Raw genomic sequence first — 21,264 nt, forward strand, 5'->3', positions numbered from 1 at the left:
CAACAACTTTCCTGATTGGTATTATTATAGGATGAATAAATCTGAATTAGAATTATCTGTGCCACCAAAAATCCGTCGACAGCTTGTAGAATACGGCTTCAAATTGTCAGGTGTTCATAAGATTGTTAAATTTCCTATTAATGGTGAGATGTTTGTATATTTTAATGAATTTAACACTTCAATCCAAGGGATTTCCCTAGACATGATATCTATGTTCTGAATATATAATAATATTCGATGTGAAGCATATTAAAACATTCTAATGATATTTAGTTTTATAGGAATACTTAAATTCTGGATAAACTATTTGTTACTTTTACGCCCCTCGAATCCGACTCCAGAGGGTCAATGCCCTACACAAGTACCCCTCACTACGCCACTGCGTTCCAGGATTTTGTTTAATAGTTCATTACTTGATTAAGATACTATTTCACATTGCAGACTGACTTGTATAACTTCTTTATTTTAGTTAAGACACTACTAAGCCTTCAAATATGTTAATTCTTAACATTAGTTGTTGCGTAGGACTTGTTAAAGACAAACGTTTACATTTCAGGCTGAGGATCGTGTATTCAAAATCTCACCAAACTTCTATTGCTTGTTAGGGTACATAAACTTAACACCCACTCTGATATTTAGGCCCTAACAGTCTTACAGATTATGAATATATCCTTTAATGTTCTTACTATGAATGTACCTACTGTTTTATCTCTGAATCATCAATCTTGGTTGATAACTATTTCGCATTTGTAACAGATACATTGCTTCACAATCTAAGCAACTGATTATGACTAAACAACATTGTAAATGGTTTCATTACCCACTTTAAGCAGGTTATCAAACAGCTTTTATTTTCTTAAAGGTATTGGTCTTAATTTTAGGGTGATTATTCTATTTTTATCTTTCATGACATACAATTTCTTCTGTCTTTGAAGTATGCTTCGACTTCACAGCTGTGGTAGTAGTTACATAATTTCACATTTCTTGATAATTATCAATTTATACTATCATATTAATACAAAATGTATTAAAATAAGAACTAGTTAAACACAATTTCATATTTCATGCTAACTACTGCCACAAAATATGTTATTAAAACAAAACTTTATACTTCGTGGTAATTACCATCACACAATAAATTATTAAAACACTAGCTATATTACATTTCATTCTGATTTTAGTGTAAAACTGTATTATGTAAGAAAATACATTAGGTTCTCGTCTAATTAATAAGCCTTTCAATTTATAAAAGACTGTCTCATATTTCGGTAAGTTTCCCTTAAGAGATAGGAGTTTGCAATTCTTGTTTTGTTAATATAACTTCTCGTATTAATTCATATTTCAGCCTGATCTTTACACTAGTAAGTTAATAAAGATACTACACAATCTCTAGTAATTTATATGCGTCACTCTCTTACAAAAACCCTACTCTCGATTTCATCCTCAAGTGTTCAAGTAAGCTTCTACTCTTGTATTAAAGTTGATACGATTAGACAGACAGACAGAAGCACTGTCTTTGCAGGGATGGCTCGAATTCCTCATCAAAATAGTATCTTAAATGTCTCCTCAGTAGGTCGTCAGTACTTTACAATACTATACAGTGTTATCTTTTATAACAATATCTATGTAATAATTGAGTCACAAGCTCTGGGAGTGTTTTTAGGCCAAAAAACCTTGAATTTCTTGTTCTTCTTTCTTTCGTTTTTTTTTGTTATTATACAATGACACAAAAACTAAAACAATGGTGTTAACCAATTTATAAACAGCTTAAGTACAGGGAGAAACAGGAATTACCAGCCAATGTTAGATAAAATGTAAATATTACAGTTGGAACTTGGTTATAAATACATCCTTTCTATGAAACACTGCTTTGAAAAACATTAAAACAAGTAAATACAAGTTTTTCAGAAAAGGAAGTAAATGTATGGATGGCTAATATTAATCCTTCAAAAACAATAAAAACAGGGTAGTAGGGATGAAATTTGTATCATTCCTACTAGGAATTAACATATAGCAACATTTTACTACATTTTGTGCCTGTCCTATTATGTTAAGGAATGATGAAAATTCCATATCTTATATCTTGTTTCCAGTGTTTTTGAAGGATTGATATCCGTCATACCTGCACATTTACTTCTTTTTTGAAAAGTTTTTTTTCTCCATTTGTAAGTGAAGTATGCTGATTATCTGTTATCCATTTTACTATAAATCATCCATCTCATTTGCATTTGCTAAATATGCTACTACTTTAAACAAAAATCTTGATTTCATGCTGTCAAACGTGCTTTCAGAACTTTGCACAATAAAAACAATTTCATCATTCAAGACAAATATATACATAATCAACAGATTAAGAAAGTTAACACTTCATATATCTGACTGTTGATGATGTTTTTACTTTATAAAACATTTCATATAAAGTTAGTTACTGTGTACAAAATATCGTATGCAATACTCCTTTATTATAGACAAGACAATCACAACATTAATAAATGTTCATTTGTATATAGCTGCTCAGCTTCTATGCCTTTTCTTTATCACAAAAGTAACTTATTCATATTGCAGAGTAATTATATCGTCTATCACTAATCCGTATTCCGATTTGATATATCTTTTCCTTTATGTTATTTAAAATAACAACCCAAATCCCAGTGTCGTTCATACATCCAATTACCTCAATAATTCACTATGGTAATGCCAGTTATATGTCCACCTTTTTATTACACTTTATGCTCAATCATCACAGTAAACATACTACAACAGAGTAAGTTGTATGTCCACCCTTTTATTAAACTATTTCCCAATTATTTTATTCAATACACTAGCACACTATCGAATTACATTAGCATACTAACATATCTTATGAAATATACTATTATATTGTCCAGTCTCATTTGTGTGTCCACGTATGTATTAAATACAGAATTTTATCTTCATTCTTACTTATGCACCTAATAACCACATTAAATATAGTATTTTACAGCCCAGCCTCATTTATGTGTCCAGTTACTTTTCACGTTCAGGATTCCACTATCCAGTTCTACTTATGTGCCCAACAGCCATACTAAATACACCATTCCATTGTCTTGTCTCTTTTATATATCCAACAACCTTATTGCACTAGTCTACATGTCAGTTCAATTTCTCCGACCCCAAACTTTTGTATTTTGAGGGCAGCGCGCCACTCATTAATTTTTATGAACAACGACTGTTATGGTGTGAACTAAATTGAGTAAACGAATTGTGATTGTTATCCATTCTACTTACTTTAAGTAGTTTACTAATCTAACTTTTAAGGAGAGGATTAGTAACTTCCCTTTATATATATAATTTAATTTTAAACAAGAATATTTATTTTTATCATTATTCCATTTGAATTACCATCAGAAAGAAAAGTTTCTTGTTAGGAAAGCTTTAAAGGTGTCCATACCACATTTCCTGACAATATACTTTTTTAATGTGGTGTGTCCAAAGAAGAATTCCTGACTAGATGGTACAAAACTCTTTATTTCCATGTTTCTTTTTTATAGCGCATATTGTTTCTGACTTTCTCAGAACTAAGTAATATTCTATTTAGTTATTAATCAGCCATTACTTTAACACACTATGCCATCACGTTAAGTAGAGTTGTAAAATTTAACCAGGCATTATATAAGTTTTCATATAAATAATTGTTACTCTTTCATGATCTTCAGCTAGTATCATTGATGTTTTTATAATCTTTAACGTTTGTTTGTTTGATGTTAAACACAAAGCTACACAATGACCTATTTGTGCTCTGCCCACCACAAGTATTGAAACCCAGTTTCTATTGTAATATTTAATCATTTTCATTGAAACCTTTATATTTAACCATAATTTTCAAACGGTGTAACTGCACGTGCAAAGTTTTGCTGTTGTATTTCACCCAACAACTCTATTTTAACTCATTTTGAAAAAAAAGTCTAACTGAATACTTTCTCATTTCCTCAAGACAGTAAGTATTGTAGAGAATGATACTCTGCTACCTTCCTCACATAGTATCACTGAAGACAGAAAATTCAATTCTACTAGTATCATTACTCTGCAGTCATTATTTTACAAGTTTCACTGGATGTATGATCACCTGTAATCGTCATTATGTGTTTAATCTAAACATGTGATACACCTCTGTTGCATTTAAACCACTATTTATGTCCCCACAGTTACATAAACTAAACAAGCGACACACTTGTTATTTAATACAGGATTTTGTGCCTTTATCATTACGTTTTAAAATTGAAGGTATAATACCATTCTGTTATCTTTGCACATTGCCACTGAACATATGAGATTGTGCCTCTAACATTACATAATTAAATTGAGCACGTGATACACTTCACTGTTACAATGTGATACATATTACAATACATTCTGCCCTCATCATTATATAAATTGAGCACGTGATACACTTCACTGTTACAATGTGATACATATTACAAGACATTCTGCCCTCATCATTATATAAATTGAGTACGTGACACACTTCACCGTTACATAGTGTTATTTAATATACGACATTATGTCCTATCATTACACAGTTATGCTGAACATGTGATACAATTATAGTGTGTTAGTAAACACTTCATATTGTTGCCATGTTCCAAAATTGCATCACAAAACAGTACTTAGAAATGTACTTAATTTATATGTCAAAATAGTTTCAACAGATCTAATCATAATAAGGGTAAATAAATGAAAACGTTATTGTGCTTGTATATCTTAGGAAAAGGGGTAAAACTAATTTTGTTAGAGGTAATAAAATACAATATTTTAAGAGATTGAAATATATGTTATTCTGCTTGTATATCCTAGGAAAAGGGGTATAACTTTAGTTTAGTTAGGGGTTATAAAATATAATATTTCAAGAGATTGAAATATATGTTTATTCGTATGTTAGACTCTAAAGATATGTCAGACTTATTTATTATTTAAATCATAACACGGCAAAATAGCGTACACTGTATAAGAACTAAGAAAGAGAAACTGGTAAACCCGTAAACAGTAGTGGTTTATGTAATGAACACAGCTGTTTGAAATAGGAACTGACCCTATACAGTAAACAATTGTTATAATGGTAGCTACAGTGTTAAGGTTATAAAGCATTCAGTTGTTGCTGTTGTTTTGAATTAAGCACAAAGCTACACAATGGGCTATTTGTGCTCTGCCCACCACGGGTATCGAAACTCGATTTATAGTGTTGGAAGTCCGCAGACATACCGCTGAGCCACTGGGGGGCTGAAGTATTCAGATCAATATATATCAGATAACAGCAGAAGCAATGCGTAGCTTATATCAGGTTATAGTAGAAATAATGTTTGGCAAGCAAATAGTTCTGCTCGAAATAAAAATTAGAATATGGTATGGGAATACATCATTATACTCCAGGTTACAGTAGAGGTAATATTCCTATACATATAATTGTGTTTAGAATAATAATTACAATACTCTATGAAAATACATCACTATGCCCCAGGTTTCAGTAGTAATGCTGTAATCTTTATATAAAAAATGTAATTTGTTCAGTCACACTAGTGATTATCCTTAAAATTTAATATTTTTCGGCAAAATCCTGAAAGTAAGACCGCAATTTCTTTCAGAATACTCACGCTTTAGATGATAAACTGATACTTTTTAGAAGGCTAAATCTGTTGATACATTAACGCAAACTCTGTTGGTTTTATATATTAATATTTTAAATCATTTTCTCAGATTTAAGTTCATAAAATCCGTGATTATATAGTCACAAAACAGAGAAACAAGAAACATTGAGAACTGAATGATTACAAAGAGATCAAGAACCATTTTCGAGCCGATTTAATGATGGGCATTTTTTGTACAGACAACAACAACAACAACAAAAAATATATATATAATTACATTAAAAGTGCAAAATAACCGAGCCACATTCTGACACACAGAGTAGTTCAATCTCTGTGAGACAGTTTATATATAGCAAAGTTGTTGGTTTGAAAGAAAACATGGGCATTTTGAAATATTGGGAAACAGCAGGCATGTTCCTCTGGAAAGTTTTGATAAAGAACAAGGCTTTTTATCAGATGGATTTCTAGTATTATTCTGTTACAAATCTGTTACGAACTTTGGTAACAGAACTACAAATGCCAGGTTACAAATATTAAACTTATATATGCAGGGTGTTCGAAAAGTCACTGTGCACTTATATATTTATTAACAGACATGTTTCAGTGTAGAATACGGGAGGTAAATATGAATGACAATTATAAACAATGTTGAAAGTGACCCCCGTTGGCATCAATACAGGCCTGGATCTTTCTTATTTTGTTTCTAAACACCGCTATCAGTTGCTGGCTAAAAATAGACTGAATAAAATATGATTACAAAACTGCTCAGCGACTTTCCGAACACCCTGTATATAAACATATACACATGCACTACAGAATATCTCTACTAAAGATTTTACTGTGCAAAAATTAAAAGAAAAAAGGGTTAAGTTTTGGCTGTTGGCTTTGCAATATTACAAATATTTGACTTCACAAAAGGTATAAGGTGTTCAACTAGTATCACAAAAACTAAAGATTCCTCTTCATCCGCGTATTATACTTGGTTTTGTTCTGCAACAATCAATTATTACTAAAAAAATTCAATAGTCCTTTTATTATTTTTATAAATGATTCTAAATTACTGATTAGATGTAAGACCAGACTGAATGATGAGAGTATGGAGTCTCAGTAGATGTAACCTGAAAAGATCGTGACGTCAAACAACTGTCTAACAAAAAACAAAATTATAAACTACGTTCTTGAAATAATAAAACTGAACCGTAGTGACAATATAAATACAAGTTATGTTATTATATATTTCCAAAAAAAAATTTAAATTTGCGAATGTGAATCTGTTTGAAAATAAATTTTCGAAGCATAATAAAATTTCATTTTACTCTCAATCTAAATACTACAGAATAAAGATAAATCATTTTCACTTTTTATACACGTCAGAATTAATTATAACTCTACGTATAATTTTTATTTATGACAAAGATACTAATTTTGAGCTAATGATCAGAATAAGGGTAAGTAGGTAGTTAGCAATACCCATCTTCACGATAACAAATTGACTGTCACTCTTACAGTGCATTCACATTTTAAAGTGTCAGGACATGAATCCAGAAGCTCTACTACAGGACTAACTCGCGTACTTTAATGTTTTGAATGTTCTACAGAACTTTCTAAACTAAGCACAATACAAGAGCAGTAGAAGGTTTCAGAAAATAAGCAACGCATTTAAAATCATAATGAAGTAAAATTAAACATTACAAATTATACCAAACAAAGGTAGCGATGTATACAACTTCTGTCCGTGTCCTTCATTGGAAGTTCAATTCTTAATCTGAGAAAACCCTTTAATACTATTTAAAGAAGCCTAATCGTTGGTGCAGAATAGTTAACCTAGTATGGGTCCTGTTACGCTAATCTATCAATTACAGGTGAGGCAAAACCTCGTGAAATCACGAGGTGTGTTAAAAAAAAAAAGACTGCAAATTCTTGATAATATTAAACAGCATCGAAGATAACAAAATGTAATGTGATATTTCATCATTAGTCAATTTTAAATCGAGACGAATTCAGGTCACTTTTTGGGAAATTTAAGCAATAATAAAATGAAACTTCTTTTAAAGTAATAGAAATTAAATGTTAAGAAAAAAAGTTAGAACAGTAAGAGAAAAAGGCAGCCACGAACTGAAGAAAGAACCTATTGTTAGACTTTTGGAATACAGGAAAACAGGCAGAAACTTGGCATAAAATTTGTTCACCTACTTGTGATATATAAAAAAACAAGAAATTTAAATTAACAGAATCTTCAAGCAGGTTTCTTATGCTTAAAAATGAACAAAGAACACGTTTTTAAATTTTTGTATATGCGCGAAAACACACATACTAAATTGTAGAAAACCCGTTCTCACACATTGTCCATACAAATAAAAGCACACAAACTAAGCAAACTTTCTATATACGCAAAACAGCTTGAACAATAACGAACAAAGAACCCGTTTTCAGATTTCAACTACCAAAGAAAACTGATACAATTTTAAACGAGAATATGCTTTCAGACTTCCTGCAAAAATTTTAAAGGGCACGACAGACTTTTATCACCTGTCCCTGTTCGTATGTTTACTATGCCATTCATTTCTTCTCCAATCTGAATTACAATCTGTTGAATAAAAAAAAAAAACTGAAGATATTCATAGTTACTTTCTGTTAATTTCTAAATGCGATAAATTTAAGTTATAATTTTGGACTTAGAAAATATTCATTTATCTTCTGAACTGATGAAATTTTTTTGAGTTCTGACACATAAAACTTATGAAAGGCGTAGATTTTCTCTATGATAGAACATACGAAACTTGGACTTTGAAATTATATAAATACCTGGTCTCGAACAAGTTTCACTTCACTTTCACCATTCGAAGCTTGAACACTATGAATAACTTGTAGAGGGCGTTCTCCTGAATGGAGCTTGGTGACATATTTTGATGGAAAAAATCCTATTTTACCTAGGCATTTACCCTGAAACAAAAGTGTTAAGGTTTAATTGACTAAAATAGAAACCTTCTTATAGAATAATTAATAATTAATTCGAGATACATAATACGACTTCTTAATTTCTTGTCCACCGCTAGTACAGCAGTAAGTCTACGGATTTACAACGCTAAAATCAGGGATTCGATTCCCCTCGGAGGGCTCAAAAGATCTAGCTAGATGTGGCTTTCCTATAAGAAAACAAACAAACCTAATTTCTTTTACTCTTTCTACGATATCTGCTGGCGCTAAAACAACAATAACGATCAGACTAAGTAGGAAGACAATAACGTGTTAATACACTGCTGGCCAAAATCTTAAGGCCAATGAACATAAAGAAAAAATACGCATTTTGCGTTGTTAGACTCAACCACTTATTTGAGTAGAGCTTTGAAAGATGAAAATAAAAAAGGGAAAAAAACTTTTTTCAGAATTTAATGGGGAAAATGTGAACACTATGAAATTAGCCTAAATACTAGCTGGTCAAAAGTTTAAGACCATACCAAAAAAAAGTCCTAAACAGGGTAGGAAATGCCCAACAGGATGTTTCAGTAGTGAGTTGCACGGCCGTCATTGCGAATAACTTCAAACATTCGCTTTGACATGGTCGATATAAGCGTTTGCAGAAGGCTGGCTGGAATGTTATTCCAAGTAGTGAAAATGACTTCACGAAGATCATGCACTGTTTGGAATTGACGTCCATTTCTATAGAATTCCCTTGACATCCACCTCCAAACATTTTCAATGAGGTTCAGTACGAGCGAACACACTGGATGGTCCGAAAGAATCACGTTATTCACCATGAAAAAGTCCTTTGTCCTGCGGGCATTGTGGATTGCAACGTTGTCCTGCTGAAAGATCCAGTCATTTCCATACAAGCGAGGGCCTTCAGTCAATAAGGATGCTCTCTCCAACATGCCAATGTAGCAAGCTGCTGTTTGACGCCCCTGTATAACCTGAATCTCCATTGTTCCCTGGAAGGAAAAGAATCCCAGATCATGATGGAGCCTCCTCCACTGGGTCGTGTAGAAAATGTCTCCGGTGGGATATACTTATCGTGCCAGTAACGTTGAGAGCCATCTGGACCATCCAGGTTAATTTTTTTCTCATCAGAGAACAAACCTTCTTCCACTTTTCTACGTCCCATGTTTGGTGCTTCTCAGCAAAGTTTAACCGAGCTGTTTCGTGGTGTGGAAGGAGGCGTGGCCTTTTAAGACGTTTACGGTTTTTAAAGCCTTTCTCTTGTAGATGCCGCCTTATTGTTCTTGAGCTGCATTCTGCATCCAAAGGGTCTTAATCTGGTTCGACTATCGGTTGGTGTCTTGCCGGACAACCCATCGAATCCTCCTGCTCAACGCCGGCGAAATTTTCTTGGGCTGACCATTTGAAATTCTCTTTTCGTATCCCTCGGGATCTTTTAAAAAATTTGCAGCAACAATTTTACTACACCCAGTCTCATCAGCGATGGCACGTTGAGAGAGACCTTACTTTTGCAGTTCGACAATTCTGTCACGTTCAAACTCTGTGAACTGTTTAGCCTTTGCCATGTTTTTACCCAATGTAACACAGGAGATGTCAGTGGGAGATGTTGACAACGCTAATGCTTGAACACAAATGACTGAGTTTCGTTACGTGTTTACCGATTAACGCTTCGTTTCAGTATGGTCTTAAACTTTTGAGCAGCTAGTATTTAGGCTAATTTCATAGTGTTCACATTTTCCCAATTAAATGCTAAAAAAGGTTTTTATTTTTATTTTCCTTTTTCTAATTTTTAGCTTTAGGAACTCTTCTGAAATAAGTGGTTGAGTCTAACAACGCAAAATGCATATTTATTATGTTCATTGGCCTTAATATTTTGGCCAGCAGTGTATGTATTTTTGTTGATCTTCGCACATATCTCAGGTATAGTGTTTTGTCTAGAAAAATATTGTTCAATATTTTAATAGTTTTGATCATGCTTAATATGTTTTTCTTTTTTTGTAACTAACGATAAGTCATAAAATTTTCATGGAACTCCTTTTGTGATATTGACGATTCGTCAAAGAATTAAAGTGAATTAATTTTGAGCAAGTTTTGTTATTGAATTATTTTTAAGTACCATCTTGGAATATTACAAACATCTAAAATCATCACTGTACGTATACAAGCAAAGGAAGTTTTTTTTAAAAGTGAATAAATGTAGATATGACTAATATCAATTCTCAAAAAACAAACAAACATTGGAAACATGATAATAAGGATAGCATTTGCGTCATTTTACGTAACAGCAAATGCACACAGCGTATTAAAATGTTAACAAACAAAAAATAGGACAAAGTAAACTCAGTTGTGATTGAATAGTTATATACATACTTATATCGCCATATACTAATTCCTGCCTATATTATTACGTAGTTACGATGCAAATGTCATACCTACTATCCTGTTTGTATTATTTTTGAAGGATTGATATTAAATATTCTCACATTTATTTATTTCTTTGATAAGTTTTTGTTTATTTGTTTTTCAATACACTGTTTCGACAGACATAAAATGTTGTATTTATAACCAAATTTTAAATACAATGAGGATAAAACTGATATATTTATTGTTTATCTATTAATAATTGGTAATTTCTATTTCACCCAGTATTAAGCTTTTTGAAGGAACATGTAATTCTTGAAAGAAAGTTAACCACAAGGAGTAATGGCAACATCATTTTTACCAGAATTATGATTTAAAAAATACCAGTACTTAATGATACCTATAAAAACCGATACATCATTTGTAATTATGTCACTTCAGTGAAATCGGTTGAAACTTTTTTTTGTTCGTTTTTGAGCTATCATGCAGAAGCAGAAGAAGGAAAAACAGACATTTGCTGTGATATCTACAGACATTGCCAGAACTTCTTAGTTAATCGTTATATACATATTATTGTTAAAAGAAATATTGTATTTTATTGTAATGTTATGATAATCTATTGATAAGATATTTAAAATGTCATTGCAATGAAAAATCTCGCCCATCCCTACATAAGTCTAATGATAAGTCTTTTTGTATAATTTCAAAAGATGCAAATAGAATAGATATATTATAATAATTCTTGCTGAAGAAGAAAGCAGTTTCATTGTGAGATATTTAATGGTTGCATATAAAAAAAATGCTTTATTAACGATAGATACTGTACAATATTCTATGGATATGACGAAACATAATATATAAAAAGTATTGATTTAGAGGGAATCTGACATTTATTCGATAGAAAAAGTATCGAATGTTTATTAATAAAAATCTATTTTTATGACAGAGCAAATCATATTAAAACATCGTATGCTAGAACCAGACCTTCCATAGGTAAACGAAAAAAATATCTTATAAACGTTGTCTAACAGATTAAATAATAGATAAAATTAAATGTACCAAAACGTCACATAGTTTGTAGATTACTGAGAAATATCATACACAAACATCGTTCATCATAGTTTGTTAAAATTATCGTATACTATAAGTTATAAGCATTACATTTAAACAGTACTGTTTCTGTGAGTACCATTATATCGTATTTCGATCAAGCGTTATTACATCTAACTGTATGAATAAGAACATTACCTGCCACCAATCAGGATCGCTCGTGTCTGTAACAGTCACAGTATACCCGGCTCTACAAAACAAAGAAAATAAAGTTATTGTTATATTTTGTTCTGGCGATTTTCAAAGTAGTTAGCCTAGTTTCAAAAATAATTAAAATTGCAACAATTTTCCAAAAGTTAGTTCACGGTATACAGAAGAGTATTTAAACCATATTTTACAGAAAAAAAACTGTTTCCGAGAGTGTCAGTTTATGTCAAATACAAACTTCAAAACAATTATATATATATATATTCATATTTTTAAGTATTTAGTTTATTGTAACGTGTTCGTTAGCTTATTTATGTCTATTTTACCTCATACTTTATAACATATGAATGAAGATATGAGTTCTATTGAAACATTCATGTACACAAAGAAATGAAAAGCAATATCATCCGATGATTTTGAAATGTTAATAAATACTACAGCTCTGATCACATTCTATTTACGAACTATAGTTGATTTAAATTAGTTTATGTTTTCAATAAACCTCTGTTTCTGCAAATTTGCAAAAAATAATCAATTAATAACCTTTCTTTTTCATTAGAATAGTGACGGTGTTTTCTTTTCTTGTTTTTCTCTATGAAAGAAGAACTGTTTGTATGTACAATCTGTGACTGTTGATCACTCAATGTTAACTTCGCACAGCTTAAAACAGCCTCGCGACTTAGAAGCCCGATTTAAAATATTTTATTTATTTTTTATTTCTAAAAATATATTACCTTGACGAGAAAAAATCCAGTAAAATTTAAACAACAGATAAAAGTAGTATATCACAATGTTACGGGGACAATCTTAATACAATTCAGAACTGTATATATATATATATATAACAACAACAACAACAAAATATCCATATAAAACCTCTGCCTTGTTAGGCTTTGACTTGGACGGACCATACTGTTTATATTTCCTCTCTAGACTCCTCGTTACTCTCTGATCTTCCTCGTTCTCTTCCGAAATTTGCTTTTATTTCTATACGCAGTCAAAGGGTGGTGGTGTTTAGTACAACTTCAGCTTGCGGCCACGAAAGACTTATATACATCTTAGAAAACACGCGCAATGATACCGTTAAAACATGAAGTTAAATATATATGCCATTTTAGCAAATGTTTTTCAGATGTTTCAGATAACGAACTAACTGAGAGAAGGTAGCAGTCATTCAAATAAGAAGAGTGAAATGGTTTTCTCATCCGCTTTTCTATTTCATTCCCAAACCTAAGTCTTGTGAACTGTATAACAATTAAGAGAAAAGAAAATAACATCACTGTTATGGGTTAATATACACGTCAGTCACCACTGTCTGAAATTATGAAGGTCTTACACAGACCATCGAACATACTGAGAGATTTATCTATTTGATAATGTTTTACTATAACATCTAACAGTCTGAAAGATATATCTGTGTATGAATGACAGACACTTGTGAAAGTTAAAATCAAATAAATAAATAAAGTGTAATGTTTTTCTGTAAGCTGTTAAAACAAATTTACTGTAGCCTTCGATAGTTTCCATTATAAACCACTCGTCATATTTCGACGTTACTTCGTCATCCTCAGAAGCAACTTACAAATACAAACGTACAATATATGTAAAAGGATAATAACTGGTGTGACATTACGTTTTCTACTATTTACACAACTTGTTGACACTGTTCTTTTGCATAAAGTCATGTCATATACAAATGTTAGCTAGATGGGTCTTTATTTCGGTTTTTTACTACATACTTTTAATCTTATTACTTATAAACATCCACAGATGTTTTGAACAATCAAACTGTTGGATTGAATTAAAACTATAGCTGAATTTTCAGCTTTATTATTTCTTACACAGCGCTTACGATTTTATAACTTATATGTAAATTAAGTTATTTTAGTTTGACAAATATGTACAAAATAGAACGAGAAATTGGTAATACAAGTCACAGTTTCATCAAATAACCTTATTTTATCTTTGGTATTACATAAAATCAGATTAATGTTATTCATAGATTTGGATATAGAATAAAATTATGTTGTTTCTTTGAAACATTAAATAACTGACTAACTAATCGTGGAATATAATGTAATAATAAAGCTTCTTTTTAATTTTTCTCCTTAAAAGTATCTTACCGTACTATTTTGAAAAGACATTGAGCAATTATTAAACCTATCGAAGCTCCATCAACAATATTTGGTTTGAATCCTCTTTTTTTCTGCTACGTGTTTAACCAGAGGACACTATTTTCACCACGCAACGTTGATCATATTTAGCTTAAAAAAACAAAACATAAACAGTGTGCCCGTATGTCCGTCGTTATCACACGGATTATTTTGGTAGGACATTGAGAAATAATATTCTAAGTTTCATCAAAATCCGACAATTTTTGACTGAGGTAGGGAACAAAAATAAAGTGAAGATTGGTCCCAATGTTAACAGATAGGGACTTTTTGACACCTTATTGTGATCTTGGCTCTCCAAAACTAATTACTTTAAAATTGATCCATATTCTAAATGTATACCTACGTATCACCCAAATACATTCAGCTGTTTTCGAGAAATCTTTCTGACAAACATACACACACAGAGGAGTGAAAACAATCTCTGTTTACATTTGGTGACGGAGGTAATTAATAAGAGTTCATTTATTAAATATTCTTCTTTAGCGAATATCTTTAAACTTTGTAAACATGGGTATAAAAGACAGAACTATTTTGCGATCTCGTATTACATGATTGTTGGTCTGGCAACGTGACATAAGCAAAATAACTCTAATAGATTGATATTTCTAAATTACCGCATACATCTTTTTGAAATAACATACATATATGGAATAGGTAAACTATACTTTTCTTCACATTCATATGAACAATTAATTTACGGCTCTATACTTTTTAAAATAATTATCAAATTATTTTAATAACGTACTCTTTGTTGCCATTCTACCACACTCAGAACAAAACAGTAAATGTAACTCTTCGGTTTCAAACACATTCATAAAAGGTTACATAACCAAAGTAAAAGAGAAGCATCATAACTAATTTTTATATTATTTGAAAAAAAAGTTAACCTTAGAACTGAGTTTTCAACACATGCTTTTCTTAATTCAATATATTTCATCTGCTGGCATTTTATTTTCTATTAACTTATTTTCAAAACTTTTAATACTATCTTCTAGTGTAATTTTAGTAAATAATGATTATACATTAAAATATACATGTAGGTCATTTAAAAAAATCTCTACATAATCTATTGAAATTTTTAAATGTTTGTTTATATCTTATTCTAAGCAATGTTAAACTTCCCAGTTTCATACAATGACGTACTTATATATGTAACAATGGGTCTAAAACCTGTACTTAATTTCATGTATCATATTTTCCGAACTATTTATAACTGTGAGGTAATAAACATGGATGGCACTAAATGTTTCTTATCATAAGAAGTGTAGAATTAAACGGTTTTAACAATTCTTTATAAAACAGCTTTCTCGGATTATACTTGATTTCTTTCATATGTACTCTTATTTATTAATATTATCTTTTCAAACCCTCTATCATATTCACTTTTATTAAGTATAACAATTTGTTCCTTTTTGTCTGCTTTATTTTTTTTAATGTCTTATATCTATATTTTGTTTAGTAAAATTAGAATTAAATTTACCTAACAGCTTATGACAATCAGTAATCACATTTGGAAAAAAAACTTGAATATTTTTTATTTATTATTTCTAATGATTCATGGATGTAATTAGCAATATAAGTTTTAGGTTGTGCTAAGCTTATATTTATATCCCATAATACTGCGTTTTTTTTTGTAAATCGTCTGCTACAACTGAATTTTCAATTTAATTATTTCTTACAGAACTTGTATGATCCTTTTATTTGTAATTTAAGTTCCTTCTAGTTTGGCTGATATAAGTATTACCACAATTACATTTTATTTTGTAAATCCCATTTTATCAACATCTGTATTATGTTGAATGACATGTGTAATGGATTTACTGTTATACGTTTATCTTAACACCTACGCTTGTTTCAGTTTGATGCATGTGATGTACATTGTTTGATGTATATTGCACAAGTCCCGCCTGTTACCTAAATTTGTAGAAGATTCTGGAGAGTAAGAATGAACAATATTTGTTTCACGAAAGCGCTGGCGTTCGTTCTAGAATCTCGCGTGATTGGTATGTAAAACCAACGTGCCGAGAGACAATTATTATTATAGGTCAGTTACAGTCAGTATATTATAAACCTCGAAAACTATAGAATATGAACAGGAACATTTATGAATTTCCAACATTAGAAATCGTTCATCTGCGATAAATCGAAGACTCGTTCGAGATGAATTATAATATGTAAAACATGACTTACTTGAGATCTAATTCATCCTGGTGACGACTTCGAAAGTTGTACAGAACAACATATAGATTTGTTGGAAGGAGGCGGTGTGGTTTCTAAAACATTAATTACAGAAAATTACATAAACCACCATAAAAACAAATCGTTATGCCGTTAAGTGTGTTTAAAACATCGTAAATTTAACATAGATCCACTGAAGATTTAAAAATGTACTGCATTTTTAAAATTAGGTAATAAAATGAAGGAAGGTTTGCTGTAGCTTAACATTTTAAAATTTTATTACATCACGTGATTATATAAATTGTGTTCAGTACTTCCCATGAACAACTATGTGAAAAATATACTAGAAATACTTTGTATTTAAATTTTTACAAATTAAAACACATCATCCACTAAATCCTAAATTACCAATAGATGGCGCTAATATGAATAATTTGGTTATGTTTTCAGTTAAATGGTGCATGTGATATTTGATATTTTGAATCATAAGTTAGAAGAGCCTTCATATATTTTTAACATTACAAAAAACTTTTAGAAAGTCCAATTATATAAGGAATTTATTATTAATGCTTCAAACAACTGGATTAAGGGTACAATACATATTTTTTTTTCCTGTGGTTGCAGCCTTAGTGGAGAGCAGTGAATCGAATCCTTGATATTTGTATTGCAATTCGCTAATTTATCGGAGGCCATTTTGTCTTCAAGAATCTGAAGGCAATGGTACATAAAATAATGCTGTTGTTGAAAGTTAAAAAAGTTAGGGATGATCAATTATTCTTAATTTTAGCACTGTATGTTTGTTGCAAGGATTTTTAAAGGTACAAATTTACTATTAGTAAATGTATGACAAAGTAAGTTATCATCATTAAGTTCCATGCTTTGTAGCGTAGGAGATCATGTTCCACCATCTTTGCCGCCCCAGGCACTTCTGGTTATATCAGTCCAAGGTCTTCTCTCACAGCTTACTTCTTTTCTCCATAAATTTCACAATTGTTACCAAAGGTTCCATCCTCTTTCTCCTCACAACACGACCAAAGAATGCTGCTAAGTAAGTACATTATCTATTATACAGTTCTTAAGGAATTGTGAAATTTATTACGAATCTTGGATTCTGGGCGAAGTAAGTTATTTACATAAGATGTACACTGAAGATTTGAGCTTTAAGTTGCTGTATCAAACACGTTATATCTTAATATTTCATCTCATGAATATAACATGGAAGATACAGTTAAAATTTACTATTAAACTCACTTTCTATTTGTTATTTGATTTACAAATTATACAATCAATTGAATTGATACTGTTTATTGGAGGGAGGCGTTTAAAGTTGTAGGCATGATGAGGAATAATAATAAACTTTCCATAAAGTAAAAACAAAACAGGTAAACAAGTGGCAATTTTTATGTATGCGATTGGCGTTCCATGAGACTTTTTAAATTTTCATTAGTTAAAACATTACTTTTTGCTTTAATTTTATATGCCTTAACTATAATTTATTATGTAAATAACTGAATACCACTTAGTTGGAGTTACTGGAAGGTTACAAATCAAACTTTTTCACTCGCAGTTATTATTAGCATAATTCACCAATAACATATAATGTGCACATTAGTTGCTAGTTTAATCAATCTCTACCAGTAAAGTGGAAGTTTCATTAGGTCACTCAATCAGCAAATTTCGGTTTACCTCTACTCAGTGTGATTCATGAATTATATATCGGTGACGCACGTGTGAAATACGTTGCACACTACCGTAAAAACTATCGTAACATTTCATTCTAACATCTTCTTTAACTCATAGTAAATCCTAAAACGTTGTTCACACCTGACCATACCAAAAATTAATTGCGTTAATAACATTTGTTCGCTTTCTGTTTTATTGGCAAATGTTTATTTGGATCGAAACGTACCAAGTACTTATTGGGATTAACAGTGATCAATCTTATATATGTGTTACAAACGTTTTATTTTTATATTGAACATTTAATATTACCGACTTATATATATATATATGTTTATTCTAAGATTCTTGTGCTAGAATATTCATAGCCTTTCTTTGGTAACAATAAAAGACTTAACGAAACAAAAATGGAGTCTTACTGTTATCCCTAGTACATTTCTTCGTATAAAAAATAGTATTAAAAACGTTGAAGCTGGATGTTATCACGTTAAAATAGGTATAAAATAATGACGTTATAAAAGATTCAACTAATACTTCTGTGTCTCGCATTTACAAGAATGTCATATTAATAGATGTACTCTTGGTGAAGTTTTTCGAAAAAGCGTATGTTGATCATTGTGAGAGTAAATAATGAATAGTAACTCTGTTTTATTTTATTTTGTTAATACGTAATTATTAATAAAATCTTGTTAATATGCAATTACAGTTCACGTATCAACATTAACGTTTTATTATAGAAGGTATTTTATTGTATGCTACACACCGTCCTCCTTCTCCCAGTGGTTCAGAGGTAAATACTGGAGCTTATAACGTTAAATATCGGATTCTGATACCAATGATGAGCACGGCCCAAATAGCTCATTGTATTGATTTGTGCTTAAGAGTAAGCAAACAAACTTTAATATTACACTTCTAAAGTCAGGTAATTAAGCTACCTAAAAAGTACTGTTATGTGAACGTCATTATGGTAAATCACTTGTTAAGATTATGTGTAACAATACTGATAAAGGAAAAATGTAAAAAAACTGCTTTATAGTAAGTCAAATGTATTAGTAATATCAATCATCAAAATAATACATTCACCTCAAAATAATAAAACAATCAATTAGTAGAAAAAAGACAAATAACCATAAAAATAAACTTCATTTTTACGTACGTTATAGTTTCTTACTATAATTCTTTTTGGAGGAATTAGTATAATATTAAAATTCCATGTTATTAGTTCACAATGCTGAGAGATAATGTAAAAATGGGCTTAGTAGGGCCAATGACAGCTACTATTTTTAGGACATAAAATATGCTCCTTGACTTAAAATGATTATGTAATATTTACTATTTATCTAAGAAATTTTAAAGCCAAAAATGCAAAACTAGAGACACATTTTCATGTCGCCTACCCATAAAATTATGACAACTGAAACATATTGTAAGTTATCTGATTAGTTTCAGTAAAATATTTAAGCTTTTTTATGAATAATTTATATTACACTTATAGTACAATGACTTAAGCATATTTAACTTCTTATAACTACATTAGCGATTCTACTAACTTTGAGAGTTTCTATGAGAGTGCAATTTTTGTCCTTACAAGCTTAAAATGTAAAATGTTTGTTTCTCTAGTATTAGCAAAATCATACCGGTGAAGGGCATGGGGACGTGGACGCACTGCTGAGCGATTTTTCGTTGTCGTCAGGAAGGTCCACTGAGCTCGTTCTAACAGTTTTTGCAGTGAGAAGCTGACGACGACTCTGAACTGGGCTCTGAGGAGCTTTGGACGAGAATATAAAGGATAGGTTTAGATCGGATGCTAAAAAACAAAGTATATTTAACAGGTGTAGAAATGGTTTAGATTTAACTTATCTTGTTTGTCATTTGTAAGTTAATAATAACATATTGCAGTTATCAAGATTCACCTTTATCAGGTAGGCTGTCCAAAATTATTGATTTTCTTTCTCTTCTTTCTGAATGTTTGAGTCTTAATTCAAGAATAACATGTCAACACGTATATGTAATTAAAACCCGTGTGGCAAAGGTTACCTTAGTTTACATGAATAATTGATTTTATTATATTAAGAAAGTAGATTTTTCTTAAATTTCCCTAAGACTGTGTCTGAGCAACCTGCCTGTTATAACCTCTCAAATTACGTAAACTTGAGAAGTGGAGTAAAACTACAAGTCTTTCTTTGTGAGACAAGGCGTGCTTATTGTTGTGTTACTGAAGTATCAAAAATAAAATTAGTCCAGCTATGAAATTGCTAGAAAAAAAGCTAACTTAATATTACAAAGTCAATTATCTCAATGTTTTTGTGTTTTTGTTTTTTTTCTGAAATTCACTTACATTTTTTGTCCACGTAATTAATGAAATAGTACTTCCTGTTCTTACAGGTGTGTATCATAGTTTCACAGAAGGAAGTAATAAAGAACCACACCTAAGAATAGTGCAACTGATGACCTTTCAACTGACATACCACAGACATCGACTATCGCAGATCACTAATTGCTAACCTTTAACTTTCATTTATTTCTTTTAAGAGATAGTGCGTGATAAAAATTCTTATTAATTTAGTTTTCAGTAGCCATCTTAAGAGTTGATATTGAAAAATCGTAAAATTTCAGCTGTCTGTTTGAAAATAGTATTTTTTCTTAACTTTATCGACAGCTTAAATGGATCTTTCGTCCTTGGCTAAGTCAAGAATACTGATGAGATACATTATAAAAGTTTAGTTTAATTACGTTGTCGTATTATTGTTTTATTCATTTATATATAATCCACATAATCTAAATCTTGTAAGGCCCGGCATGGCCAAGCGTGTTAAGGCGTGCGACTCGTGATCTGAGGGTCGTGGGTTCGCATCCCCATCGCGCCAAACATGCTCGTTCTTCCAGCCGTGGGGGCGTTATAATGTGACGGTCAATCCCACTATTTGTTGGTAAAAGAGTAGTTGGCGGTGGGTGGTGATGACTAGCTGCCTTCCCTCTAGTCTTACACTACTAAATTAGGGACGGCTAGCACAGATAGCCCTCGAGTAGCTTCGTGCGAAATTCAAAATACAATC

The 21,264-nt window shown here is 31.0% G+C and overlaps 1 protein-coding gene across 2 annotated transcripts in view; it reads right to left on the reverse strand.

The window, feature by feature from the left end:
• Positions 1-5,817: 5,817 nt before the first annotated feature.
• Positions 5,818-21,264, reverse strand: part of LOC143244822 (uncharacterized) — a 171,108-nt gene continuing 155,661 nt past the window's right edge. For both annotated transcript variants that reach the window (XM_076490198.1, XM_076490199.1), the window contains 5 exons: positions 19,846-19,976; positions 16,541-16,623; positions 12,168-12,219; positions 8,427-8,564; positions 5,818-8,208 (listed from right to left, as the gene is read on the reverse strand). In XM_076490198.1, coding sequence (XP_076346313.1) covers positions 8,104-8,208; positions 8,427-8,564; positions 12,168-12,219; positions 16,541-16,623; positions 19,846-19,976 — 509 coding nt within the window. In that variant the 3' untranslated portion in view covers positions 5,818-8,103. The remainder of the gene's footprint in view (positions 8,209-8,426; positions 8,565-12,167; positions 12,220-16,540; positions 16,624-19,845; positions 19,977-21,264) is intronic.

The sequence above is a fragment of the Tachypleus tridentatus genome, chromosome 2, assembly GCF_004210375.1.
Source record: "Tachypleus tridentatus isolate NWPU-2018 chromosome 2, ASM421037v1, whole genome shotgun sequence".
NCBI lineage: Eukaryota > Metazoa > Arthropoda > Merostomata > Xiphosura > Limulidae > Tachypleus > Tachypleus tridentatus.